This window comes from Ambystoma mexicanum, chromosome 11, assembly GCF_040938575.1.
Source record: "Ambystoma mexicanum isolate Mex_15411 chromosome 11, UKY_AmexF1_1, whole genome shotgun sequence".
Lineage (NCBI taxonomy): Eukaryota > Metazoa > Chordata > Amphibia > Caudata > Ambystomatidae > Ambystoma > Ambystoma mexicanum.
Genome location: NC_090934.1, coordinates 393,701,630 through 393,727,544, shown reverse-complemented (window position 1 = coordinate 393,727,544; position 25,915 = coordinate 393,701,630). Strand labels below are relative to the sequence as shown.

The 25,915-nt window shown below is 48.0% G+C and overlaps 1 protein-coding gene across 1 annotated transcript in view; it reads right to left on the bottom strand.

The window, feature by feature from the left end:
* Nucleotides 1–25,915, bottom strand: part of MYBPC3 (myosin binding protein C3) — a 278,233-nt gene that overhangs the window by 207,315 nt on the left and 45,003 nt on the right. Inside the window, exons 2-5 of the mRNA XM_069623114.1 lie at nucleotides 24,395–24,661; nucleotides 20,075–20,188; nucleotides 19,119–19,199; nucleotides 17,192–17,340 (exon numbers count right to left, since the gene is read on the bottom strand). Of these exons, the coding sequence (XP_069479215.1) occupies nucleotides 17,192–17,340; nucleotides 19,119–19,199; nucleotides 20,075–20,188; nucleotides 24,395–24,661 (611 nt within the window). The remainder of the gene's footprint in view (nucleotides 1–17,191; nucleotides 17,341–19,118; nucleotides 19,200–20,074; nucleotides 20,189–24,394; nucleotides 24,662–25,915) is intronic.

Sequence of the window (25,915 nt, the reverse complement as noted above, 5' to 3'; positions counted from 1 at the left end):
CATTAATGTAGGCTTAGCCTGCTCAATCACTGGAGCATATTTGGCTTTAAAAGAGGGCTAAACCCCTCACTTAGCAGATCATCTGAAGACTTTGAAAGGAGTAAGAAGAAGGACTCATTTGGACCTGAGCTGAAGGTACAGTCTACCATACATCTTCCACCAGTGAAGGAAGGCCAGGAGTTCCAAGAGGGAAGCAAGATCCCTCACCTAAATTTCTTGTCGGGAACAGAGGGAGATACCGGACTCAGAGGACCCGTCCAGCAGCTCCAGAACTGGTACCCAGCAAGCACACAGCATGCCCTGCTACGTTCGGCCAGAAAGCTTCCTAGGTGGGAAGTGCCAGAGAGTATCGGAACTAAGGACAAGGCTGTTGCCTGCAGACACTCTCCTGAGCTTTGGGCCATCTGCTTTGAAAGGACACGATCCCTGCGAAGAAGCTAGTAGGAGTGGCAAACAAGCATCATCCAGCGTCCATCTTATAAGGACATTTTCGAGACAGTCGAGTCCTCGAACCGCATCCAGCTGCACCACTGACTGTTGTCATGCTGCAGTCACCAGAGCCATCTGGGGTGCCTCGACCAGCATTCCAGATCCGCCAACCAGCGCAGAGACAACGATTCTTGGCCCTGAGCAGCCGCGCTGGACAGCCTGCAGACATCCGTCTAGCCTCGCTTGTCGAACTGCCTGCCGCCTGGTACCCACAGCTGTCTCCCGCCACTAACTCTGTCTCAAGGGCTGCAAAGCACCCTGGAACTGCCTTGACGCTGTCGAGCACAAAGAACTTCTTCAGCACCAGGTACATTGTGGTTCTGCCCCCCTGGTCCTTCTCCGAAGGCCCCTAGGGACAGTTACGACCCCTTGGCCCCTTGGTGCTGAAACCAAATAATCTTGAACAGTAAGACTGATTACATTTTACCAACTACCCTCCTGTCAGTATCCAGAGTGCATCCCTTTCCTTCGTGAAACTGTCTGTTCTCTGTGTTCCTTTACAGGGTGGGTTGTATTTTGTAATGTGCTAGAACTGTCTGTTGTAGTAATAATAAAGTAGATATTTGTATACAACCTTGACTGGACAGTCCCTTTTATCCTCGGGTAATAATAGTATTTTCGCTGTGTTGCAACTAACCAGCGATCCACGATCTTGCAGAGATAAGCCTGCCGTTCCGTCCATGTTACCAAAATTGGACACGGAGGTCTTTTAATTCACTTGTATTGCAATCTGTTTGGATCCCTTCTGATGTACTAGGTTTGTGGGCCTGACTGATGGTTTAGAAACCGATATTCATCCCTGGACCACTGGTTCCCCGGAAGTTGATTCTTCACACCTGTCCTATGTGAGGTACACATGTATGCGCCAAGCAGCGAGGCTATTGCACTGATGGTGTTTCTTCTATGTGAGCACATATGTATCAGTCAAGCAGTGAGGATATTGTAGTGATGGGACTATTTCATTCCTTTAGTGAAGGGTATCTTTGAATATAGCAACGGGCATGTCCTGCTCTTTCTAATGTGCTCTCGTTTCAGTCTCGAAATAGAGGGACAACTTTCAGCAGCGCAGTGTCATGCCCTGCTTCAATCTTGCAGTTAGGTTGTGTCCTGCTGGTCACCTTTCAGCATTGGAATGAGTGTCTTGTCCTGTTTGAGGTGCACTTGTCCCAGTCCTGCAGGGAGCATCACATTACAGTGGTGTTTGGTGGCGACCTGGCGTACACTTGTTTTGGCCTAACAACAAGGCTCCTTTTTCAGTAATGCACTGGTGGTGCACTACCCTCTGGAAGGCGCATTTGCTCATGCTGCCAACCTTCAGCAGCAGTGGCGATGTACAGCAGGAGCAGCACTTGACTTAGGCATGTTGTAAATATCACATCGGAAAAGTGATAATGGCATTTGGCAAGAGCTGTACCGCGTGACACACACTAACATCCCAAGTTAATGGCCCGAGCGAATCAAGCAATTATCACCAATAGCACCAGCGCCAGGGGTGCATAATGACTGGGCGAACATCCAAAAAAGTGCCTTCCGCGTTGGCTGTTAAAACAAGTGCATGCCGGCGGTTCTCCCGAACAGGCGTGATGTGTGCCAGGGATTAGGGGCCTGAACGGAAGGTGACAGTGGGAGCCAGGGAGAGCGGAGAAGGGCTCTAGGAGCAGGGGAACGGGAGAGGGGAGGCAGCTGTGGAGGGCATGGAGTGTCAGGGGACTGATGGGCAGGCAGGACAGGAGAGAGACAGTGAATGGTGCTTGATTAGGGCCAGGATTGCCCTGGTAGATAGAGTGGCAGGGGACTGATGGACAGGCAGGACAGGATAGAGACAGTGAATGGTGCTTGATTAGGGCCAGGATTGCCCTGGTAGATAGAGTGGCAGGGGACTGATGGGCAGGCAGGACAGGAGAGAGACAGTGAATGGTGCTTGATTAGGGCCAGGATTGCCCTGGTAGATAGAGTGGCAGGGGACTGATGGACAGGCAGGACAGGAGAGAGACAGTGAATGGTGCTTGATTAGGGCCAGGATTGCCCTGGTAGATAGAGTGGCAGGGGACTGATGGGCAGGCAGGACAGGAGAGAGACAGTGAATGGTGCTTGATTAGGGCCAGGATTGCCCTGGTAGATAGAGTGGCAGGGGACTGATGGGCAGGCAGGACAGGAGAGAGACAGTGAATGGTGCTTGATTAGGGCCAGGATTGCCCTGGTAGATAGAGTGGCAGGGGACTGATGGGCAGGCAGGACAGGAGAGAGACAGTGAATGGTGCTTGATTAGGGCCAGGATTGCCCTGGTAGATAGAGTGGCAGGGGACTGATGGGCAGGCAGGACAGGAGAGAGACAGTGAATGGTGCTTGATTAGGGCCAGGATTGCCCTGGTAGATAGAGTGGCAGGGGACTGATGGGCAGGCAGGACAGGAGAGAGACAGTGAATGGTGCTTGATTAGGGCCAGGATTGCCCTGGTAGATAGAGTGGCAGGGGACTGATGGACAGGCAGGACAGGAGAGAGACAGTGAATGGTGCTTGATTAGGGCCAGGATTGCCCTGGTAGATACTGCCTGTGTTCCTGGCGTCCTGATTAGATGCTGACCATTCCAAGGGTGCCAATGCACAAAAGGCCTTCGTGTGCGTAGCTGAATTTACCGTAACGACCACGTGACCCCAAGGTTACGCTTTTAGGAAATCATTAAAAACCCTGTGGGTGCTTATATTTTTTCTCCCGCCTTATTCATTTTTATCCACTGCTGTCTTTCTTGTATACTCAGCACCAGGAAACCCTTTGGGTAACAGTTGCGCTTTATGACTTACCCTACCATACCAAAGCACATACACACACAAGCGGCGCACGCACACACACTCAGTCACACACGTGTTTTGTAAACACTGTCAATTGCACAAACTCCAGATCTTGCGTATCCTGGATTTTGAGATCTATATATTTTGAAATCACCTCAAATGCACGCCCACAAGGTGTACTAGAATCATGCCCTACGTTGAAAAGGTAATTAAGCCTCAGCACCCGCGAGAGATGGGATTCACAGCACCCAGAAGAGGCAGGATCCATGGCCATGGATTGCCGTAAACCAGCCATAACCACTTATGTGTGGGCGTGGGTGGAGCCTACAGTGATTCCATATGGGAATCCAGGATGAACATACTCACTCGTAGCACTTGGCCCTTGCTGAAGTCTGGCATTCTGGCACCTAATGAGGTGCCAAGGCTACTAGCACCATGGTTTGGCGGGTGGGAGGCAATGCATCCCAAAACAGCGAGAAAGCTAGTGTGGCGTGGAACACAACTGCCCCACAGCACTCTGTGCACATGTCAAGGGAAGCAGCTGAGCGAAGGCCATGCGCAGGGAAAGCAACTGGATCTGGAGCCACCGGGTCTGGTTTACAAGACCTTGAGGAGCAAGCAGTGCTGGGGTGGATGAAGTAGGAACAGACTCCCTGCACTGTCACCCCAGATTAGAAGGAGGAGCCCCTGACAGGTGCAGCAAGAAGGGTTAGGGGGTAAAGGATGCAGAGGACAGAGGTCTCGGTGGGGCATGGTGGAGTTGAAGCAGTGTGGCGGCGTGGCGCGGCACAGTTGGCCATGGATTGGGATTCAAAGAAAATATCAGGTAATATTGCCCTGGACTTCATTGGGATCCTCATTCCTAATTTTCTGAGCCAAATAGAATATTCTAAAAAGGGTCCTAATTTTACTCTAAAAGCTGGGGAGACAGCCAATTTAAGTGCATTTTCCTTGTTCCCAAAATATCTGGTTGGCTTTGTTCCAGTCTAGTTTTGAACACGCTGCAGGTGGGCAATAATCATGAACATTCCTTTCATGTCCATTGCAGGATGCCAAAGTTAGAATTGAAACTATTATCCAAAATTCCACACATGCCTGTATCTCCAAATGTCTTTTGCACGCCCCCCCGTTACTTCACTCTTGCCATAAATTCCAGTATAGGTTTTAATACAATAGGTAACTTGAAACTAGTGGTTACATTGTTTCTACTTATTGATAAAGGTCTGTGACCTTTTCAGCCCCAATACTGTAATTCTAATGTTACTGCCTAACGTGTTGGTTCTTTGGGTCGCTTTCCTTATGTTCTAACCTCTTGCTTCCCAACGTTGAGGACTTTTCTAAATCTTATATTTACCTGTTGGGTTAGTCTCCTGTATTGTATGTCCTGGAGTGAAGCACAAACAGTTAGCCCTTTACTGTTTTGTCTTATATACTCATGCCTGGTTGTGTATTTTCACATGTATGTATATAGATATATATATTACACAGTTGCTAATCCCATAGGAAGAGCGCTTTTTGGGCGGCTAATAACTTCGCTGCCCCTGGACGAATCCTCATCCAACTTTGCAAAAAAAAGTATATGGTCCACTCTGAATTGTTTTGCAAAGTTTGGTGAGGTTTGGTCGGGGGGGCAAAGTTATAGGGGGGGTCCCAACATTTATTTTTTTCCCATAGACATAATGGGAAAAAATTTGCTCATGCCTACAGCCCAAACCGCTGGATGGATTTTCACCAAATTTGCGGAAGGAGCGGCGGCTTGATCCCGAATGCGTGCTTTTGTTAATTTGGTGTAAATCCATCCAAATGTAAGTAAAAAAAATTAGGGATATCTATGTCCGCTCCGCAGACTCACTTCCCTGTTCAGTCCACGGACTGGCCTCTGATTGGCTGTGCTGTCCGCAGACTGGCCTCTGATTGGCCGAAAAATGTGCGGACTTTTGCGTGGTCCGTGGACATCGGGCCGAGGCCACTGATTGGCTGGTGGGAAAACATGAACTGCGTCGGTTTTCCTGAAACGCCCGCCATCTTGGATTCGCAGACTTTTTGGGGGTCCGTGGACAGCGCAGTGAAAACATTTTTTAAAAAAGCAGCATTTCACTTGTCAAACTCAACAAACAATCTCTGGGGAGGTGGGGGGGATGAGGATGAGATGGGATATTGCGATAAGAAGCCAGAAAACGGGTTGTTTCACCCCCCGGAAGTCCGTGAACACTCCAGATGTCCTGTGGCAGTCCTGTGGTGTTCACGGACACTTCAGATGTCCTAGGACATCTGTACCGATTTCTGCATTACAGGGTTGCGGAAAAGCAGTTTTTGGATGGCTTATAACTTTTGCGCCACTCAGTGAAACTGCATGTAATTTTGCAATTTCATTCTAGGACTAATCCTGAATGGTTTTGCAAAGTTTTGTGGGATTCTGTCAAGAGGGGGCAAAATTAGAGGGGAGTCCCAAAATATTGTAAATGCATATAAATGTGGTGTTATTTGACGAATCTGCACAACATTTGGCAAAACGATTTTGGATCTAGATATAAATGCTTTTCTAAAGATTGGTGGGATTTTCTCAAGAGGGGGCGAAATTAGAGGGGTGGTCTCAACATTTTTAGATGGCTTATAACTTTGTTGCTATTTGACGAATGTGGACAAAAGTTTTGAGAAAGATTATAGACCCAACCTTCAATGTGTGTTTAAAGACTGAACGGATTTTGTCAAGTGGGGCCTAAGTTATATGACTATTGTATGTACATATATTTTGACACTTTTGAAAAAATAAAACATGGGCGGGTTTCGAGCAAACTTGTGAGGAGCATTGGCAAGGACATTAAAGCATGGTTTTGCAAATGTGACCGTTTTATTTTTTGACAAGTTTAATAATGTAGGTGCAAAAAATAGTCATATACCTTTGGTGACTAAGGTATGGCCTGTGGCCGTGTGCAGTTGCCAGATTTTCTGGGTCATGGCATAAGGTCATGACGCAGACAATCTGGCTACTGGCCATGACCTCTAGGGACGACAAATGGTGTTAAAGTGGTTACGTCTACCTGGGACCGGCTATGTGGTAAAGCTATTCGAAGGTAGGATAGGTTTGAAAGGGAAAGAAAGTGCTTGTGGTAATATGCTCATAGGGTTTTGCAGGCCACCATGGCAAGGGAAGAGGGGCTGTGTACAGAGCCCCGCCTTCTCTTTCCATGTTGGCTGTCTTGGAAAAGGGTTTTCCTTCTTACAGTGGGATGCCGCAGGCGTCCCGCTATAGGAAGAAAAATCTATGTATTAGCACCTAGGGTTCCCGCTTTTGGAACCAGGCGTGCTAATGGCCTTTATCCCTCATTTCAGGGGCTGCAATGGACGATAATGGTCTGCAGCCCTTCTTATTTATTTATTTATTTATTTATAACGCACCAATGCCCGCAGACATCAGGCTCTGTGGTTACAGTATTTGTTAAAGAAGATGAGGTGGAGGAAGACAGCTTACTACTCGCTGAGTCGCTGAGAAAGGAACAACCTTTCTGAGAGCATTGTGGTCATTGGATTTGGTGTGGCGGCGCATGGAGGTGGTCCCGTAGGAGTACTGTCCAGGTAGTCTGCGACTGAGTACAAAATTTCACTGAGTGCATTTCACTTTAGTAGCTTTAGCCTTTGGTACACTCGCAACAGTAGCAAAGAACTGGCACACCCATGATTCGATCTTGGTGCTAGAAGTAGGTACTTCCTCTACCTCATCTTCTTTGTCCTCTTCATTGTATTTTTTTGTTGTGAAGGTTCTCCAGCTGGTGGTGGTGGTGGCTCTTGGGGAGGAGGGATGGTAATAGCTGATGCCATTTTTAAGATGAATAGCAGTTTTGATAAACTTCTTCCAAGTATGTACTGGGTACTAGATTGGTAATGGATAATGAGTACGAAAAGGTGTGCAAGGAAAATTTTGAAGTTAAAAGTTCCTAGATCAGTAGAAAATGTAGTTCCGAACTGTCCACGAAGGACGGATCTTATTGTGAAGTGCGGACAGGTTCTTGGACACGTCATCATGCCGTGCGCTAGCATATGATCATGTGGCACTGTCCGGAAGGTCCGCAATGAAGTCTGATGTTCATAGACATCTGCAGATGCAAAACTAGTTAAAATAGTTGCAGAAAGTGTATAGAAGTGTTAAAAATTATTCTAGAAGGTGGGAAATGGCAGAGTTTTAAGGTGACACTTTGTAAATTGGACACAAATATTGTTATATTTGGTAAGTATGATATTAGTAAGTTGTAGGAAAATAGCATGCACTGGTAAAAACCCATGAAATTCACTGAAAAAACGTTGTTAAAGCGACGTCATGGTTAAGTTGGACTAATAAAAACCTATGAAATTCAATGAAAAAACTTTGTTAAAGGGACGTTATGGTTAAGTTGCACTAATAAAAACCTATGAAATTCACTGAAAAATCTTTGTTAAAGGGATGTTATGGTTAAGTTGCACTACCAAAAACCTATGAAATTCCGTAAAAAAATGTTGTTAAAAGGACGTTATGGTTACAGGTAAAATTAAAAACCCCTGAAATTTGGCAGTCATTTTATTTATTTATTTGGATTTATAAAGTGACAATGGCCCAGGGGCATCGTGGCGCTGTTACAAGGAGGTTTGCTTGCGGATACAGTTTGTTAATACATTGACATTACATTTCTGGGTGTGGTGCAGTCGTGTTGATACAGGGTACAGTCGTATCTATACAGGGATAGATTTACATAGTGGTTTAGTAAACATAATATTTGTGAGATGGATTAGTATACAGAGTACAGGATAGTATGAGGTGTTTATGGTAAGCTAAGCAACCATAACTCGCGCCACCACCGTGCACTGCTAAGACTAACACTTAGGACATCAAAGATGACATCACAAATATCATTGATGACATCACTAATGACATCACATGTGCATTTACCTTTTATACAAGGGGTTGTGAATGTAATGTTGGCAAAAAAGTATCAGGGATTATCGGGAGATGTGTAGTAAACTGCATACTACATTACGCAATGTAGTGTTCTAAAGAACATTCCATTGCAGTGTTCTTTCTAGTACAGGAACCTACTCATACAGAAATGTAGGTATTGGCTGCAGCATACACCACAGAGGTGCTATATTTTTAATTTTAAAAAGTTATATAAAGAAACGGTGAATGCTTCTGTATCAGACATTTCCGTACTGTGAAACATGTACTAAGTTGCTAATAATGCATCACTTACTACATATTTCTAGTAACACACACAAAACATAAATAGACTACAATGCATACAAATATGGGGCTTATATATGGAGAGTAAAGTAAGCAAACAAGAGGCAGTATCATTAGCAACTGTGTATAATCTACATCATTGTATTCACGCACAAAAATGATTGCTGTGTTTCAGGCCTGCTTCTTCCCCTATATATGTACATCATAAGATGCAATTAGATTCTAAGGAAAGTAGCGTAAGAACATGCGAGATTAGCAATATCTATAAATGTAATACCTTTTGAAAGTTAAGTTTCAGACTGTCAGTAAATAAGACCACCTGCCCTAGATATGGCAGTGAACAAAAAAGGAGGGGCTAGACATGTGATCTCATCAGCGATGTCATCAATGATATTTGTGATGTCATCTTTGATGTCCTGGGTGTTAGTCTTAGCAGTGAACGGTGGTGGCGCGAGTTATGGTTGCTTAGTTTACCAAAACTGGCGAATTTCAGGGGTTTTTCGATTTTACTTGTAACCATAACGCCCTTTTAACAACATTTTTTTATGCAATTTTATAGGTTTTTATTAGTGCAACATAACCATAACGTCCCTTTAACAAAGTTTTTTCAGTGAATTTCATAGGTTCATAGTGCAACTTAACCATAACGTCCCTTTAACAATGTTTATATTAGTGCAACTTAACGATAACGTCCCTTCGGTGAATAGTCTGTCATCTAAGCAAAACATGATGTCTAAAATGTATGGAATGCATTCAAGCACGCATTCGGCACCGAGGGGCTCCATCGACACGCGCTCATTATTTGTGGCAGGTCATGGCAGACAAACAGTGTAACAAATACTCATGGTAACTCCGTATCAAATCCCAAATAAGGACAACAGACAGGGACCTCACAGTCTCAAGAGATGGTAATTTTATGCATATGCATCCTTGCCATTACTACGGCACCAATAGGCAAAGATGTCCGCCATGGGTTTGCTCCAAATGGGTTGCATTTCCCAATGGAGTCCCTCTTCCATTTCGGCGAAAGTAGTCGCCGTTTGCTCTGCACCATGTTTTTAAAACTCTGTGGTTTGATGGGGACGCATTGTTGTAATCAAGCAGCGAGGCGAGCTGCGAAACACATTAACGTTCCCAACGCACACGGATATTTGCACTTTGGGAGTTCCAAACTTTGATGGCTTTTTAACTTTTGTGCCACTTTGCAAGGCATTAATAAAGATGGTTATTATACTTTAACTTTGCTGTCCGGGCCTCGCTACTTTTGGAGATGTGAAGAATGCTTCTCACCCTGCCTGATGTCATCAGTGCTCAGAAGATATATATATATATATATATATATATATATATATAACTTTACCTGAAATGTGAAAAAGCAGGGTTGCCCATTTCTGCCAAGTCACACACAGCACAGTGCCAGCCATTAGCCAATAGTAGAACTTCACCTCCAGTTCAGAGCAAAATGAGCAATGCATTGTGGGCATGCAAATGAGATCAAATGTCAAGTGTTTGCTCTAGGAAATGTCTTTGTCTAAAAGGCGATGCTATTTTAAGCATAGCATTTTTCAACACAAGACAGACAGCTCCCAGCGAGGGATTCAGACACCTGCAAACATATTTCACCTTTATTAGGGATCAACAGCACAGTCTGAACCCTAGTGGTTGGAGCATGGGGGCATATTGAGCAAACACCGGCAAAGTTATGGTGGGACTAAAAGGCCCTTCCAGCTGAAATGGGAAAGCAGAATCAGCCCTTGCAGGCAAGCCACACACAGCATAGCACCACCCTGGAAATGGGGAATCCTAAGATCTTTATCATTCTCAGTACTGGAGATATAGTGCCAAGCTCTCTTCGTGGCACTCTCGGTCTCATGGACATGACACCCAGCTCAATCTTAGAGACATAGAGCATCCTCTGCACTTTTCTACACCTCTACCTGCAATCACTGCTTCTCCCTTGCTTGGGGTTATTGCCAGGCCCACCCTCTAGCCATGGGCCGCCCTCTTGGGCCAGTATCAATACACACAGTTATTATAGCAAGTATTTCTGCTCTCTTTCTTAGGGTTTTTGTCAGGCTGTTCATATTATAACCCTCACCCTCATGGGCTTGGTGTTCCTCTCAGTATCTAGATAGTCTCACCCTCTGACGAGGTCACCCTCCCGGCCAATGGTGCCATTTCCTTTCTGTATATTTTCAGGCTTCAGTCATTCCCTCTTGCACCCACTGGCCTGAGTGGCGTATGTAGAGCCCTAAACTCTTTCAGTGTACTCCTCATTGGGGTGATTACTCAATACAGGTTATTCTCTGGACCCTCTCTATTATCAGAACACAATTGGCCGGTGCCCTTCTCAGATGTAGTCACCCTTTACCCAAGGCTTACCAGCCAAGGCCTTTAATTCTGGTCCTAATTAAGGAATGCTGTGGCAATGCTGGGCTGCACAGCAGTGTTGCCCTCGCCGCTCTGCAGCAGGAGTCTGCGCTGTCAGCACCTTTTATTCTGGTAGCTTGTGAGGCTCCCCAGGCACTCTCAAATGTCACTGCCCGGAGAAGGTGCAGATCAGCCTAAGGGGCGTATGTCTCTGACCTTCCTTTAAGGAGTTGGGGTCCGAGTGCAAAAACACTCCACGCTCAGGCGCAGATTGGCCTACAGGGCAAATAGGGCAATGCCTGAATTGAAGGTCCAACATGGCAGTTTTTTTGTTCAAAGTGGGCCCGTTGTTGGGCCAAATTGGGACAGTTTACATCTTTGCTAGTAGTTTTGAACAGTGGTGTGCCGCCAATGATCTCTGCCTTAATGCCAGCAAGACTGAGATTCTCCTCATCGGCACACCCGCTCCCTCCTTCCCTGTAGCGCTCTAGCCGGCCACTCTTGGCCCTCATCCTGCTCCCAACTTTGAGGCTAAAAACCTTGAGGTCATCTTCAACTCCACACCCTCCTTCTCTCCTCACATCTCTGACGTCTCTAAGAAGTCACATTACCAACTGCACCACCTCAGAGTTATTCTCCCTTTCCTCTCCTTCCCCCAGAAGCTCACTGTCTCCAGAGCTCTGGTTCTCTCCAGGCTGGACTATTGGACTATTGCAACAGCCTCTTTCTAAATCTGCCTGCTTCTACTCTCTGCCCTCTGCAACTTATCCAGAACAGGACTGGAAAACTTGTCCTTGGCCTCAAGCCCAGGGATCGTATCTCTCCAGGACTGAAATCTCTGCACTGGTTCCCAGTGGCTGCGAGGATTAAGTTCAAAACCCTCTGCATCGTCCACAAGGCCTTCTGGGGTCTGGGGCCTCAATACCTTCAACTCTCTATTCCTAAATATCTTCCTTCTCAAGCTCTCCGCTCATCCACCTCCAACTCCCTCACGGTCAGTCGCTTTTCTAAGAAACAAGTTGGTGGTAGATCTCTTTCTTAGGCTGGGGCCTCCCTCTGCAATAGCCTCTGTGCCTCCCTCAAACTCGAGAAAGAACCATCTCTGGTTTCGGAAGCACCTCAAAACCTTTCTCTTTGCTTCCGCCTTTTCTCCCCCTCTGCTCTGCTGACCTCCTGGCTGTTACCTGAACTTCACTGGCGACCTGGCCCCCCCTGATCTCGGGTCCTGGTCCCACCCGCCAGCATCTCACACCTGCACTTCACACCTGCACTGCCCACCTGGCTACCCCGCACTAGGGGACTGTTTCTGTATCCCTATAGTCCCCCTACCACCTCTTGACACTTGGCGTTTGCACTTACCATTGCCACTTGTTGGCCGTATTTAGTATTGTTATCATCTTCTCATGTACTGCACTGTCCCTGCCCCTTCCCATGCACTTGCACAATCTGCATGACACCTTGTCTAGTAGGATCGTTGTCCGTCCTCCCTTTGTTCCCCTCCCTTGCCTCATCGCGCCTTGAAACACTTGTGTATAGGCACGTTATAAATGTCATATCATATCATATATCAACTGACGCCATACGCAGCAATATATTTATATACATATGCATATGGTGGAAAACATTTATTTTAAAGGGTTAAGGTTTCTACCTATAAAAAGGTGATAGCTACAAAGATTGCGAAGGAAAATGCTCAGGTGCAAATGCCTAGCCCAAAGATAACACAAGTGAAGTCTACAAACAGCGCATTATGAGTAAAAATCAGCGCAGTAAAAATTGGCGGTATCGGAGTTGTAACTCCATTACCGCACCACTGTGTTACAAGTTAGGCAGTGAAGTGGAGGATTCACCTCCAGAACAAAGTTGGAGGTAAATCTGCCACTTTACCACCGAAAATTGGCAAAATTGGTGGAATTACTGCATGGGGAATTACCGCCGGCGGTAATCCTGCCTGAATACCCATGCAGTCCTATGGACTCCAATAAATGTGGACTAACACATTCTACCACCCCTTGTAATCTGGCGGTAAATCTGCCGGACCAAGTGGCGGTAATGGAAAATCGGTTTGACAGTATTTTGGCGGATTTACCACGGAAATACTGCCAAACTTGTAATGAAGCCCTTATTTGACACCAGAAATGTACCTTAAGTCACACCACATCACTGCTTTATAAGACTTTTGGTGGACCTCGGGTCTTATATTGAAAGTGAGCATTGAGAAGTAGTAGTGCAGTGAGAGTAAAGGTTTCATTTGTAGTATGAGAGTTTATATTTATGAATATTTAATTTACGCGTGCTGTTTATAGTAACCTCACCAGTGGTATTATGCCTTGTAGACTTCCTATTTTATAGGTAGTAACCTAACTTTAAAAAAATAACATGTTTCACTCATTTCAATTTTTTAAAAAAAATTACAATGTAGGTGCATAATAGCGTACTGTGGTGGAGGGTATAATCTGGCATTGTGCACAAGGATTAGTCAGTTTGTGCCTAACTTGTTTCTTGGTGGTGCAAATCCGTCCAGTGGTTTGGGCTGTGTGCTTGAGCAAGAATTGCTCATTTCCCCTCTGGGAAAACAAATGAAAAAAGTGAAAAACACATCCTTTTTGACCCCTTGTAGGTTTTGACCCCTAACAAAGATTTGCACCAAATGTTCCTGTTTGGGGGGGGGGGTGGAGCGGTAAGAGGGGTGGGGGATGGGGCCTGGACCAAACAGTTCCTCTGGAAAGTTTCATACAGATCTGTCTTATGGGTCAGATATTATTACACATACCTTGTTAGCATTTCCACTGGATGATAGGTGTCACCTTAACAATAGGGCAACTAAGAGCTTATTTTAACAAATACTCTCAGACCTGAACACTGAACCTTTTCAGGCAAAGTCATCAGAGCCTACTCGCTTCTCCAGGTGGATGCCAGGTGTGAATCAAAGAAACTGTAGGGCACCTTGCAAGACTCTGCCTGTGATCAGACATCGATTACTGGCATGAAAGGGAACACGGATGGCGCCCTGAAGGAGTTGACTAGCTCTCCCTCGCAGCTGCATCCCGGTGGACTACTGACACGCTTCTATAGAGGTCCTAGGAAAAGGCTTACCTCCTCACTTCCTTCAAGGTAGAGGTCTCTGACATCTTCTCACACACACTAGGCACCCCCATGCAGCAGTAAAAGCAAGTGATCTGCAATGACAGAGCTTGATCGCCCCCATCTGCCGCAGGTGGAGGTGTTACTCCTCGCCTCACCCTTGCCTCTATAACCAGAAGCGCCCCCTATATCCATAGAAAGTTATACAGCTCTGTCTTTAAGGCAGTGCCCACCCACGTGGCAGTGGCCCTCCATGTCTCCCCCTGGGCAGAGTTAACTCTGATCCACCTGGCTTGCCATCCTGGCGGCAAGGCAGACCGCTTTTCTCTTCTGGCAGCAGAAGTCCCCCCTCTTCAACTTGCCCATGGAGCAGAGCTCCACCTCCTTCTCTCCACAGGCAGAGTTGCACTTACTTTCTACCCAAGCAGAAATCCACTTTCTCACCTCCCACGGCGCAGCTCTGCCGCCTCATTCCCCCAGACAATGACCCAGCTATTCTCTATCCTCCAGGCAGGGAGCCTCATTCTCGACTGTAGCCTTATCCCCCAGGCAGAGACTCGCCTACTCATCTCCCATGGCAGAGCTCCACCTACCTATCTCCCATGGCAGAGACCCACATCCCCATCGCCCCAGGCAGAGCTCCACCTACTCATCTCCCTTGGCAGAGCACCACATCCCCATCTCCCCAGGCAGAGCTCCAACCACTCATCTTCCAGGCAGGGCACTACACCCCCATACCCCCAGGCAGAGCTCCACCTAACTATCTCCCATGGCAGAGACCCACATCCCCATCTCTCCAGGCAGAGCTCCCCCTACTCATCTTCTGTGGCAGAGCACCACATCCCCATCTCCCCAGGCAGAGATCCCCCTACTCATCTCCCTTGGCAGAGCACCACATCCTCATCTCCCCAGGCAGAGCACCACCTACTTATATCCCGTGGCAGAGCACCACATCCTCATCTCCCCAGGCAGAGCTCCACCTACCTATCTCCCGCGGCAGAGATCCACATCCCCATCGCCCCAGGCAGAGCTCCCCCTACTCATCTACTGTGGCAGAGCACTACATCCCCATCCCCCCAGGTAGAGCTCCCCCTACTCATCTTGCTTGGCAGAGCACCACATCCCCATCCCCCAAGGCAGAGCTCAACCTACTCATCTCCCGTGGCAGAGCACCACATCCCCATCTCCCCAGGCAGAGCTCCACCTACCTATCTCCCGCGGCAGAGATCCACATCCCCATCGCCCCAGGCAGAGCTCCCCCTACTCATCTCCTGTGGCAGAGCACCACAGCCCCATCCCCCCAGGCAGAGCTCAACCTACTCATCCCCCATGGAAGAGCACCACATCCCCTTCTCCCCAGGCAGAGCTCCACCTACCTACCTCCCATGGCAGAGACCCACATCCCCATCGCCGCAGACAGAGCTCCATCTACTCATCTCCCCTGGCAGAGCACCACATCCCCTTCTCCCCAGGCAGAGCTCCACCTACCTACCTCCCATGGCAGAGACCCACATCCCCATCGCCGCAGACAGAGCTCCATCTACTCATCTCCCCTGGCAGAGCACCACATCCCCATCTCCCCAGGCAGAGCTCCACCTACCTATCTCTCGCGGCAGAGATCCACATCCCCATCGCCCCAGGCAGAGCTCCCCCTACTCATCTCCTGTGGCAGAGCACCACATCCCCATCCCCCCAGGCAGATCTCCCATGGAAGAGCACCACATCCCCTTCTCCCCAGGCAGACCTCCACCTACCTACCTCCCATGGCAGAGACCCACATCCCCATCGCCGCAGACAGAGCTCCATCTACTCATCTCCCCTGGCAGAGCACCACATCTCCGTCACCCCAGGCAGAGCTCCACCTACCTATCTCCCATGGCAGAGACCCACATCCCCATCGCCCCGCAAGAGCTCCGCCTACTCATCTCCCTTGGCAGAGACCCACATCCCCATCACCCCAGACAGTTCCGGACCAATGACTCCTCTACCACTCCTTAACCACTTGCCTCCTCCCACCTATACCTCTACTACCTGCTTATCAATGAATACTTTGTCTGCACAGTACTGGTTACCTCCTGTTGTTCGTCTCAATATGGCTATGCATTTATGTGACCACTATCCACAAATTATACTACCGACTTGTTTTTACTATTTATTTGTAACTAAGCTATAAGTATACGTGTAATGTTCGCGCCCAGCTACCTTCGGGTTTGGCAGCGCTATACCGAATAAACAAACAAACAAACAAACAGAGCACCACCTACTCATCTCCCGTGGCAGAGCACCACATCCCCGTCTCCCATGGCAGAGCTCCACCTCTTTGCATCCCCAGGCCATGCTCCACGTCTACTCTAGACGGGTTGCCTCTATCCCCTACTCAGATAAAGCTCTTCTACCTCTCTCCAGGCAGCAAACTACCACCTTTCTCCAATCAGAGATTCATCTCCTCGTCGTTCCATGCAGAGCCCCCTCTGCACGTCTTCCCATATAGAAACGGACCCTCTCTCCTCCCCAGGAAGAGCTCAAAAACATTGTCTCATCAGGAAGGCATCCCACTCCTTGTCTCCTCAGATAGAGCTCCACCACCTCTCACCAGTTAGAGCTCCAACTCCTCATCTCCCCAGGTAGAGCTCCACACCCCCCATTTCCCCAGGCAGCCCTCCCACTGCTCTTTGTCCTCCTGACAGCGTGCCCACATCATCTCCTCTGGCAGAGCTCTGCCACCTCTCTCCAAGCAGAGCTCCAATTCTTCATCTCCCCAGGCAGAGCACCACAACCTCCCCTCTCCAGGAAGCGCTCCACCTCCTCATCTCTTCAAGTCAGTATCTTTATTAAATCTAAATCCTCCAAGACCACAACTAAAATGCACAGGTGGCGTTCCACCACCTCCCACCAAGCACAGGCCCACATTCTCATCTCAACAGGCAAGGGTCTACCTCCTCACCTACCAGGCAGTACTCCAGCCACTCTTCATCTTCAAGACAGTGCCCCATTGCCTCCTCACTTTGGACTCTGCCAGCTCTCTATAGGCAGAGAGCTCCATCATCTCTCTCCATTCTCCTCTTCCTCCAGACAGGGTGCACCCCTCTTCCCCTGAGGCCTCGTGGTCCTCCACTTTACATTCTCCTGTCAGACAAAGCTCCACCTCCTTGTCACCACCTTGTTCTCTTTATCTTGTTAGCCCAGTAACCCAGGTGGCGCTCCTGTTTACATCCCTTCTATCAAAGGGACCCCTCTTGGTCATTACCTTGGTGTTTCGGTCATAGGTTTCCTGGAGCTGCAGGTGCTTTCCCACTTTAGTTCCCAGGTCCATCCACTTGCCCTTGAACCATTTCACTACAGGCTTCTTCAGCAGGTTTTCACTCTTGACTCTGGCCCTGAAGGTAGTGTTTTCACCTGGAAAGAAGTAACAGGGGTCAGAAGATGGGGCCACTAGTGGGTCAGAGTGAGCTTACATTGAACCACATACACATACCATCACACAAAGTGCATAGTCATACATTCACAGATGCAATACCAATCTGCAGCATCTACACACAGTGACATACTGTAAAACCACACATAATAGAATCACCACTTACACACAAATAGACAATGTCAGACACTGCACTCAGGCACAGAAACACACACACATATAAGCACAATGATACACTGTGTACCCACCATCACGCATTCACATACTGTGCCCCCGCCACACACAATATGTGTCTACACACAAATATAGACACATTTGCGCTCTGAATCACTTGTGTAGGAGCACGATAGAAATACAATATCAATATCAATAGACACAGCCACACGCTCACAAACTGTGCCCCAAATGCCAGATTCATATCTCATCAAGAAGAAGCTTTTCGTGCGTGAAACTTGTAGACAGACCTTTGAAACCCTCCAGACCTGACACCTCGCCTTTATACTTCTGAGGTCCACAAATTGGGTACCGGGGATAAAGGTTATGAGCTATTTTTGAACTCCTTATAAGCAAAATGAATACAGCATGAAGCTCTACATAAAAATGTCACATAATCTAACAATATAATAAAAGGCCAGATGTATGTTTGTCCGATGCAGTATCTTCGCCTGTTGTCTCTGCTAGAGGGAGCTGTCGACTTAGATATATAGTGGTCCTACAGTGTCAACGAAAACCTGCACTTTGGCCCGTATTCAAGCCTGTACACTAGTTATATGATATACACATAGCCATGTGAATTTATGATGTTTCAATAATAGTTATTTAACCGCAGACTCAACTCAGTGTAGACATTTTAATGCAAACTGTCTCAGTCAAAAACAGTCTTGCATAACTTGGGGGAAGCATGAACGTTGGGGCATTGGGGGGCATTCAAAAGATTTTGCACAGGAACCCCAGGGTGTCCTAAGCTTAAGGTCAGGATTCTGATATATCAGAAAAGTTTTGTGCGGGGTAGTTTTCAGTAGCATACAGACAGAAGCACACACAAGCAGCGGAAATAACACTTCTCAATAGCTGGAGTTTCACGTGCAGCACGTGCAGCACGCATAGCCACAACCTATCTGAATGCCATGTCGGCTCTGGACCGTCCACCTAGAGCACAAGGCATGGCACTCTGTGAACTATAACAGGTAGAAGGCAATACAGGAAGGCACCTCCAAAACCCTAAGAGAACCCCTTCCCTGTCTCTCGGAATACCTAAACCTCAACACACGACATCTTCACGCAACCAACAGCAGGATCAATTGTTTGAAACCGCTACGGAAACTCCAAGAACACTCCCCATCTTTTGACTACCCCTCAGTCTCTCCCCACCAAACTAACCACACACAGACACCTTACACCAAAAACACACACAGTTTTTTTAAAAAGTCTCTCTCCCCATCCTTGAAATATCACAAACGTACACTTCTAACTACCTCTAGCACCACATGCCCACACTATAAGCCGTGGACCGCCCTTCCGTACACAAAGACTTTGTTGCTGCCTCCATCTCGCACCTGGAAAGCTTACAAGCACACAGAGCTCAGGAGACTTCCAACCTGCAACCTCAACACAAAGCACTGCAATCTTTCATTCAAACTAACCAACCACAGCCACTCTCTTCCAGATCCGTCAGAGCACCTGGAGACGTCGCAAATCACAGTGGTGCGTGGCATAGATCTGAATTACACAGCATACAGGATTAATATAACATACTCACCCACAGCCACATCACCGTCCTGTGGCCTTTCCATGAACAGCCCAATAGGGTCCGCGGGGGTCTCTGGTTGCGCTGGAGGAGCTGTAACAAAAATGTAGAGTTTTCTCTAGGGTTGCTCCCTTGGGTAAAAACATTTCTCCACACTACCCCAAGATTGACCGGGAATCAAACCCCCACGGCCCTGAGCGGATTTAATGAACACACCTTCGTGTCCCAGTAAGAACTGTTGCCCCACCCCAAGGATTGCCACTGCTTTACGTCACACACGCATGGCCCAGGCAGAGGGGCGGGGGTCTCATCCATCTGTACATCTTTGGTGACCGTAGGGCCTCTCCGAAGGTCACGGATTAATGGATCTCTGGGTGGGGGTGCAGCAGTCTTGCTCATCAATGCCTTAATGCCCCTGAGGGGCAACTGTACTCCCACACTGATGCTCCCAAGCGGTATCAGTGCCTATTACAGAGGGCAAAGCTCTGTTCTGCCCCACCCCTGGAACCGGGTAGGTCGATATCACCCAACAGGTTTTTATTACTGCACACCCAAATATTTTTCTTGGTAACCCTTAATTATTGCCCCACAGGACTTTCTTGACCCTTCTGTCCTGTAATCAGGTCGTAATTGCCCTTCGGGTCTTTGGTGTCCCTGTCTCTGCCCAGCAGGTCTCTGTTGGAACCCAACCCACTGCTCTGTCCTTCCCAGAAGGTCTTTGTTGTGCCATCTCTCTCTACCCAGCAGGTTTTTATTTCCCCTCTCTTTAATGTCCCACCACACACCGGGTTTTTGTTATAGGTTTTCTTTGAAAGCCAAGTCATTAATGCTCCCTCTCCCCACCATTGGGTTTTGTATTGCCCTCTCCCTACAGCCGTGTTTGCCTCATTCTCCCCCACTTGGTCTTTATTCTGCCTTCCATCTGCCCAGAAGCCCTGCCCTTTCGCTGCGCCACCCCCACCTCTTACCCTCAGTGCTCTCGGGCGCAGCTTCTTGGGGTGCCTCTGCTGGCTTGTCAGCAGGGGCCGCGGGAGTCTCCTGCACCGGGGGCACCTCTGCGGAGGGGGCGGCCTCAGTCTTCTCTGGAAAGGAAGGAATGTTTAGAATTAAACATAAAGCAGGAGCGGCTGGTCTCTGCCAGCGCAGTGAGCTACGGGCATATAGCACAGCGCTCCTATAGGTAATGAAGTAGCTACGCGGCACACCCTATAGGTACAGAGATACGGTACTAGATCAGAGTGCTCCCTACACCTACTGAGGTACAAGTACACAACCAAGTATGCTCCACAAGTACAGAGATACCGGCCTACAATAGAGCGCTCCCCTGACTGCTTCCTATGGACACTGAAGCACAAATATCCAGGAGAGTGCTCTCTACAGGTACTGAGGAAAACAGATACTGCAGAGTACTCTCTACAGACCCTGGGGTACAAGCAACAGAGCACTCTACACATCTAGCAGCCCACTCTCTACTGGTGCTGGGAAACACACAGACAGCAGAGGGGGAAACATACAGCAGTGCACACCGTATATAGGTAGTGAGATATAGACATAACGCAGTGTATTCTCTGCAGGTCCTGAGGTTCAAGCATACATCAGAGGCCTCTATATAAATACTGATGTACAAACATACAGCAGAATTATTACTACAGGCACTGAGGTTCATGCACACCCCTGAATGCTTCTAGACCTAGACACCCTAGGAGGGTGGATCAGTGAAGATAAAGTCCCAAGGTGACCCCGCCGGCCAACCCGGGAGAAGAGGTGGAGGGAGGAAGTCCTGGGCTGCTCTGTTGGGTAGCCTGGGTGAAAGAAAGCCTTAGGCTGCCCAGCAGAGTAGCCCGGGTGAAGGCCAGCGTCCTGTCCCCTGCGTCTTGCAACGATTTGCTGAAGGGGCGGCCCAGAAGCCCAACAAGGCCGCAAAGTGTCAGCGTCCGTGTTGTCGTGGGAGCTCCACATGAGCCCAAAATGGCAATGGGTGCACAGCAGGGAGCATGGCGGTGACCTCATGACAAAGGGGATGCCGCCTGAATATAAAATGGCAGCACGGGCCACGCAGTAAAGTGGGGGCGGCACTAACGGGTAGCCCTGAAGAGTTCAAAAAGCCATGAGGGTGCAGCAGTGATCACGGGTGGGCCCCCCAGCCAACAAGGCCCACACAGACGATTAAAAGAGGAGTGGGTATGCTGGTGAATGTGGGGGCCCCCTATCCAATGGGGCCCACACTCATGCAGGTGGGTGCCCAGGACAATGAAGAAGAGCGTGGGCTGTGTGGTGACTGCAGGTGGCCCAACGTGCTGGATAGGGCGCCCAAGAATAAACAGGCCACATAAAGAAAGAAGAGGGTCAGGTCCTATCATTCATCTGCAGTGGACAGGACAGCACCTCCAGCCGGCAACGCCACCAGCCAGCCACCTTCCAGCCCTGCAACAGACAAGTCTTTATTTTTCCAGCTTTGCAGTCACACATTAGTGGGCCAGCACGACCAAGGACAGACCCGTGAAGGTACTGTGAAGAGGTGCATGACTTCAGCAGTCACCCCATTATGATATAATGTTCTTATGTAGTATATTTGTTGTGTGTTCATGTTTATTTGTATGTGTAGTTATAGCTATATGGCTTGAGGTTGTGGGATAGTGTGGTGCCCTGCATGAGGCCGTCTAGTGACATGGGACCACCCACAGAGGCCACCGTCTGGCCTTACACTCCATGTCGGTGGTACCTGAGTTTAGGTATGGGGTCTGTTGCACCAAACTCACTGTAAGGGTCCCTGAGAACCCTGCAAGGAAGGGTGAGCTGATGTAGTAGGTTCCCAGTCAGTTGATACTCACGCTAGTGGAATCTTAAGGACAGTGCAAGGTTTAAAGGATAAGTGTGTTTTATAAATGAAGAGGGGTCCCAGTTGTGAGCCCTATAAAATTCACTCTGGTGTCTGTGTTCCTTAGTGATCTAAGAAGTCAGGGTATAGCCCATCTCCTGTTATCAGCTATTTTATTTTGTGGTGCAATACCCCTCCCCAACCAGTGGGCCTGGGGGAGTGGTGGCACGGGGGGGGGGGGGGTTACCATGAGGACTGTTCCTGGTTCGCGTGAGGGAGGTGTGCACCCCTGCTTCGAGAAGCTTTGGGAAACAGGAGCTACACAAGCATACAATAGAGGACTCACATTAATGGCCTTGAGGTTCAGATGCGCACAAGAGAACACTCCATAGGTGCACATACCACTGTTTGTTGCCTTTATTATTTATTTATTGGTCTTTATCTGTTTCTCCTCTGCTTCACACTTTCCACTACTTCCCCCTTCCATGCACTTTTCCCCTCCCCCTCTCCCATGCACTTGCGCGTTCTCAATGTCACTGGGCCTAGTAAGATTGTTGTTTTGTTCTCCCCTGCTCCCCTCCCTTGCCTTGACGCGCTCTGAAACACCTGTGTACGAGAGCGATAGAATTGAAATATCAATATCAATATCAAGGTGCAGAGCCACTGCAAAGTGCTGGCTGCTCTTCATAGTTACTGAGGTGCAGACAGTAGAGTGCTTTCATTGCTTTTCATGAGGTACAGACTTGTAGCAGAAATCATCTACCACGGATGTACGGACTTAAAGCTGAGTATTCTGCATAAAGAGGTAGAGACAGACAGTAGAGCACTGCCTATAGCCACCGAGGACCAGACACGCAGGTGAGCATACTCACTATGCTCAATATCGTACAGACATAGAACCAATGTCTCTCAACTGGTCATGCAGCACATACATACACAGTAGTGCCTCTGGGTCTACTGAGAACACTTAAATGAATGGCACTGGTATACAGACACATTACATAGAGTTCTGTATACATAATGACATCTACATGTTCAGCATGGCAATCTCTTAAGGTAATGGGGTACTGGCATAGAGCAGAGCACTCTAATGACACTGAGGTTCGGGCGCACAGCTGAGAACTATCCATAAGTGTGGAGGAACAGACATATACAGCGCGTTGGGTGATGTGGTGTGTGTACTGAGGCGCAGCCAGTAGGGTGCTTTCATGTTCAGGCAAACGGCATAGCACTCTGTATGGGTCCTGAGGTACAGACATGTAGCACAGCGCTGTGTTGGTAGTTATGTAAGATATGCAGAGTTGCACTCTCCTTATGTACCAAGGGAGAGACTTACCCCAAAGATCTTTGTATATAGTTAATGCGTCATAGACATACAGTAGAGGACCTCTGTGTTTTACTGAGGTACTGTCATTGAATGGAGTCATCACATTAATGACTGTAGTCCTGTATATCTACTGGGGTATAGACAGTCTGAAGAACTCTCTCTCTCTCTGAAGGTAACGAGGTACAGACAATCAGCAGATCACTCACCCTAGTGACACTGAGGTTCAGACAGACAGCAGCATACCCTCTATTGGTGGTGAGCAACACGTCTACAATGTACATAAGTGCCAATAGGCCAACCCTGTGAGAAGGTGGGAGATGAACCATGAGCACGGCCTATCTAGTTGTCATTGAGGGATCATTGAGGAATTAACTGGACAGGCCCCTTAAGGGTGACCTTCACCACCATCACCACAGAATCGGGACAGAGTTATCATTTTGTCAACACTTTCCATGTTAAAGGCACAGCCGACCTGATGCTGTTCGGTCTCATGTGTCGAAACACCATCTGTCAGGTCAAACCTGTAAGAGCAATGACTCTTCCAGGAACCATGTGTGATTGTGTGTGATAAGCCTTGCATCCAAATCAGCGATACACCTCGAATTAAACGATCTATCTATGAGAATGCAATCTCAGATTACAGTGACATCTGGTTTAAAGGGTAGTACTCTGTTATGTTTTCAGGATTCGCACCACGCACCCTAAGAAGGAGGGCGTTCAGTTTGCAATGAGTGGGCGAGGGCAGCTCATGCAAGAAGGTCTGCAGGGAGGATTTTTTAATAATGTATGTCTGTTTTGGAATGCCACGGAATAGCCCAGAGACAGCAAGGCGGGCGAATACTGTGGTAGATGCAGGGGGATTGTAAACACTGTACTTCCCCAATCATGGTGACGTGATGGTCTATAATAGTGATGTCGAGACCCTGGGTGTACAGTGAAGCCGGCCTGGCATTAGCAAGGCCAGGGTACAAGCTAGAATCAGTGTGCGAGGCCATTCAGTTTGTAAACACATGAGTGCATTACTAGTACTTAATATAAGTTTCAAGTAATGCCATTTTGAAGTCTTCTGATGGTGAGGTCCAGCTGCTGTCTGCTCTCTGAGTCCCAAATGCAGCGAAGCCCACAGACGCTTGGCCCACTCACCTGGCTCTGTGACCTTCAGCTCCATCTTGACCTTGGAGGTGCCCGCAATGGCCGCATAGACCACATCGTCCTCCTTCACCACGTTGCTGACGGTGAGCGTGTGCTTGGTGCCCTCAGACTTGATGAGGTACTTGTCGCTGGGTGCCAGGTCTTTGCCATCTCGCTGCCACTTCACCTTAACGCTAGCTTTCTCAGTCTCGGCCTCAAACACTGCAGAGCCTCCCACGGCAATCTCCACTGACTTGGGCTTCTTGCTGAATGCTGAAGCTGCACAGGAGGGCGAAGGGCAGCACAGACAATGGAGGAGCGCAGAGGGAAGGTGATTGGTATGGGTAGAGGGGAAGGGGAGGAGGAACATGGCGAAGCAGAAGCGAACGACGGAGGTAGCCAGGAAGGAGAGGAAAGGGGAGGTCAGAGCAGAGGAGAGACAGTAAGGAGGACAGAGGATCAAAGAAAAGGAAGGGAATGGAGAAGAAGTGAGGGGAGGGATGGTAGTGGAAGAGAGGGAATGTGAGGACAAAAATGCGAGAAGAGTACAGCAGGAGAAGGAAGGATGGGAGGACAAGGGGTGGGTTGGATGGCAGGACAGCAGATGAGGAGGGGTAAAGGAGAACAGGGCAGAAAAGAGGAAATTTGATGTTAGCGTCATATTTTGCAGAAGCACATATTTAATTATTTTGTCATACATCTTATATTCAATTTTTTAAAGGGGCAATTCATTATGTCATAAGCATTGATGCATTTATTTGTCATGGGTATCAACGGATCAGAATGCACATGCAATTAGTTTATTACACAGTCATTCACGCGCCAAATTCAGTACTAGTCCTTCTGATGGCTAGATATTGATCCCTTCATGTCCAGAAAGATGCACACATTATAATTATAAAAGTTGTGCAAATCTTAGCACATTTTAAGCATCATATGAGAAATGTACTCAATGCACAATGAAGAGAAAAGAGTGATGTATGTGCTGCCTCGCAAGTGAGATTGGGTATTTATATGTCTTGTGACTAGGACCGGTAATGTTTCCTTAAATACAGCGAGAAATGTACCATCAACATTGACTACACCTGTTGATTGGGTGAAATCATTGGCTTGCACCAAATCAACACATGGGAGCAGCTGTTCTCACAGTTATGACATCTATTTCTGAGCATGGGCACCCGGGAACACAGAGATGTCCAATGTTGGGCCATTGTCAGCCTAGCTGCTATTTATTAATGCATAACTAACTTAGGTAGGGCGCCTCGAAGACGAAAACAGTCTTGTGAGTCGGTCTCCCGGGAGCACTACCAAAAGGTCACTGAGAAATTCATTTTTGACATCTGAAAGTACCTCCTTCCAAAATGGTTGTATCAAACAGCATTTTCGCCACCAGGTGAAGCAGAGTGTGCTTAGCCAATAAGCACATACAGAAAAAGGGTTTCACCACAATGTGCCTATCATTCAGGCACACTGGTGTAAGATACTAGCAGAAAACTCGTTGGAAGTCTTTCCTCTTATTACTGTGAAGAGTGA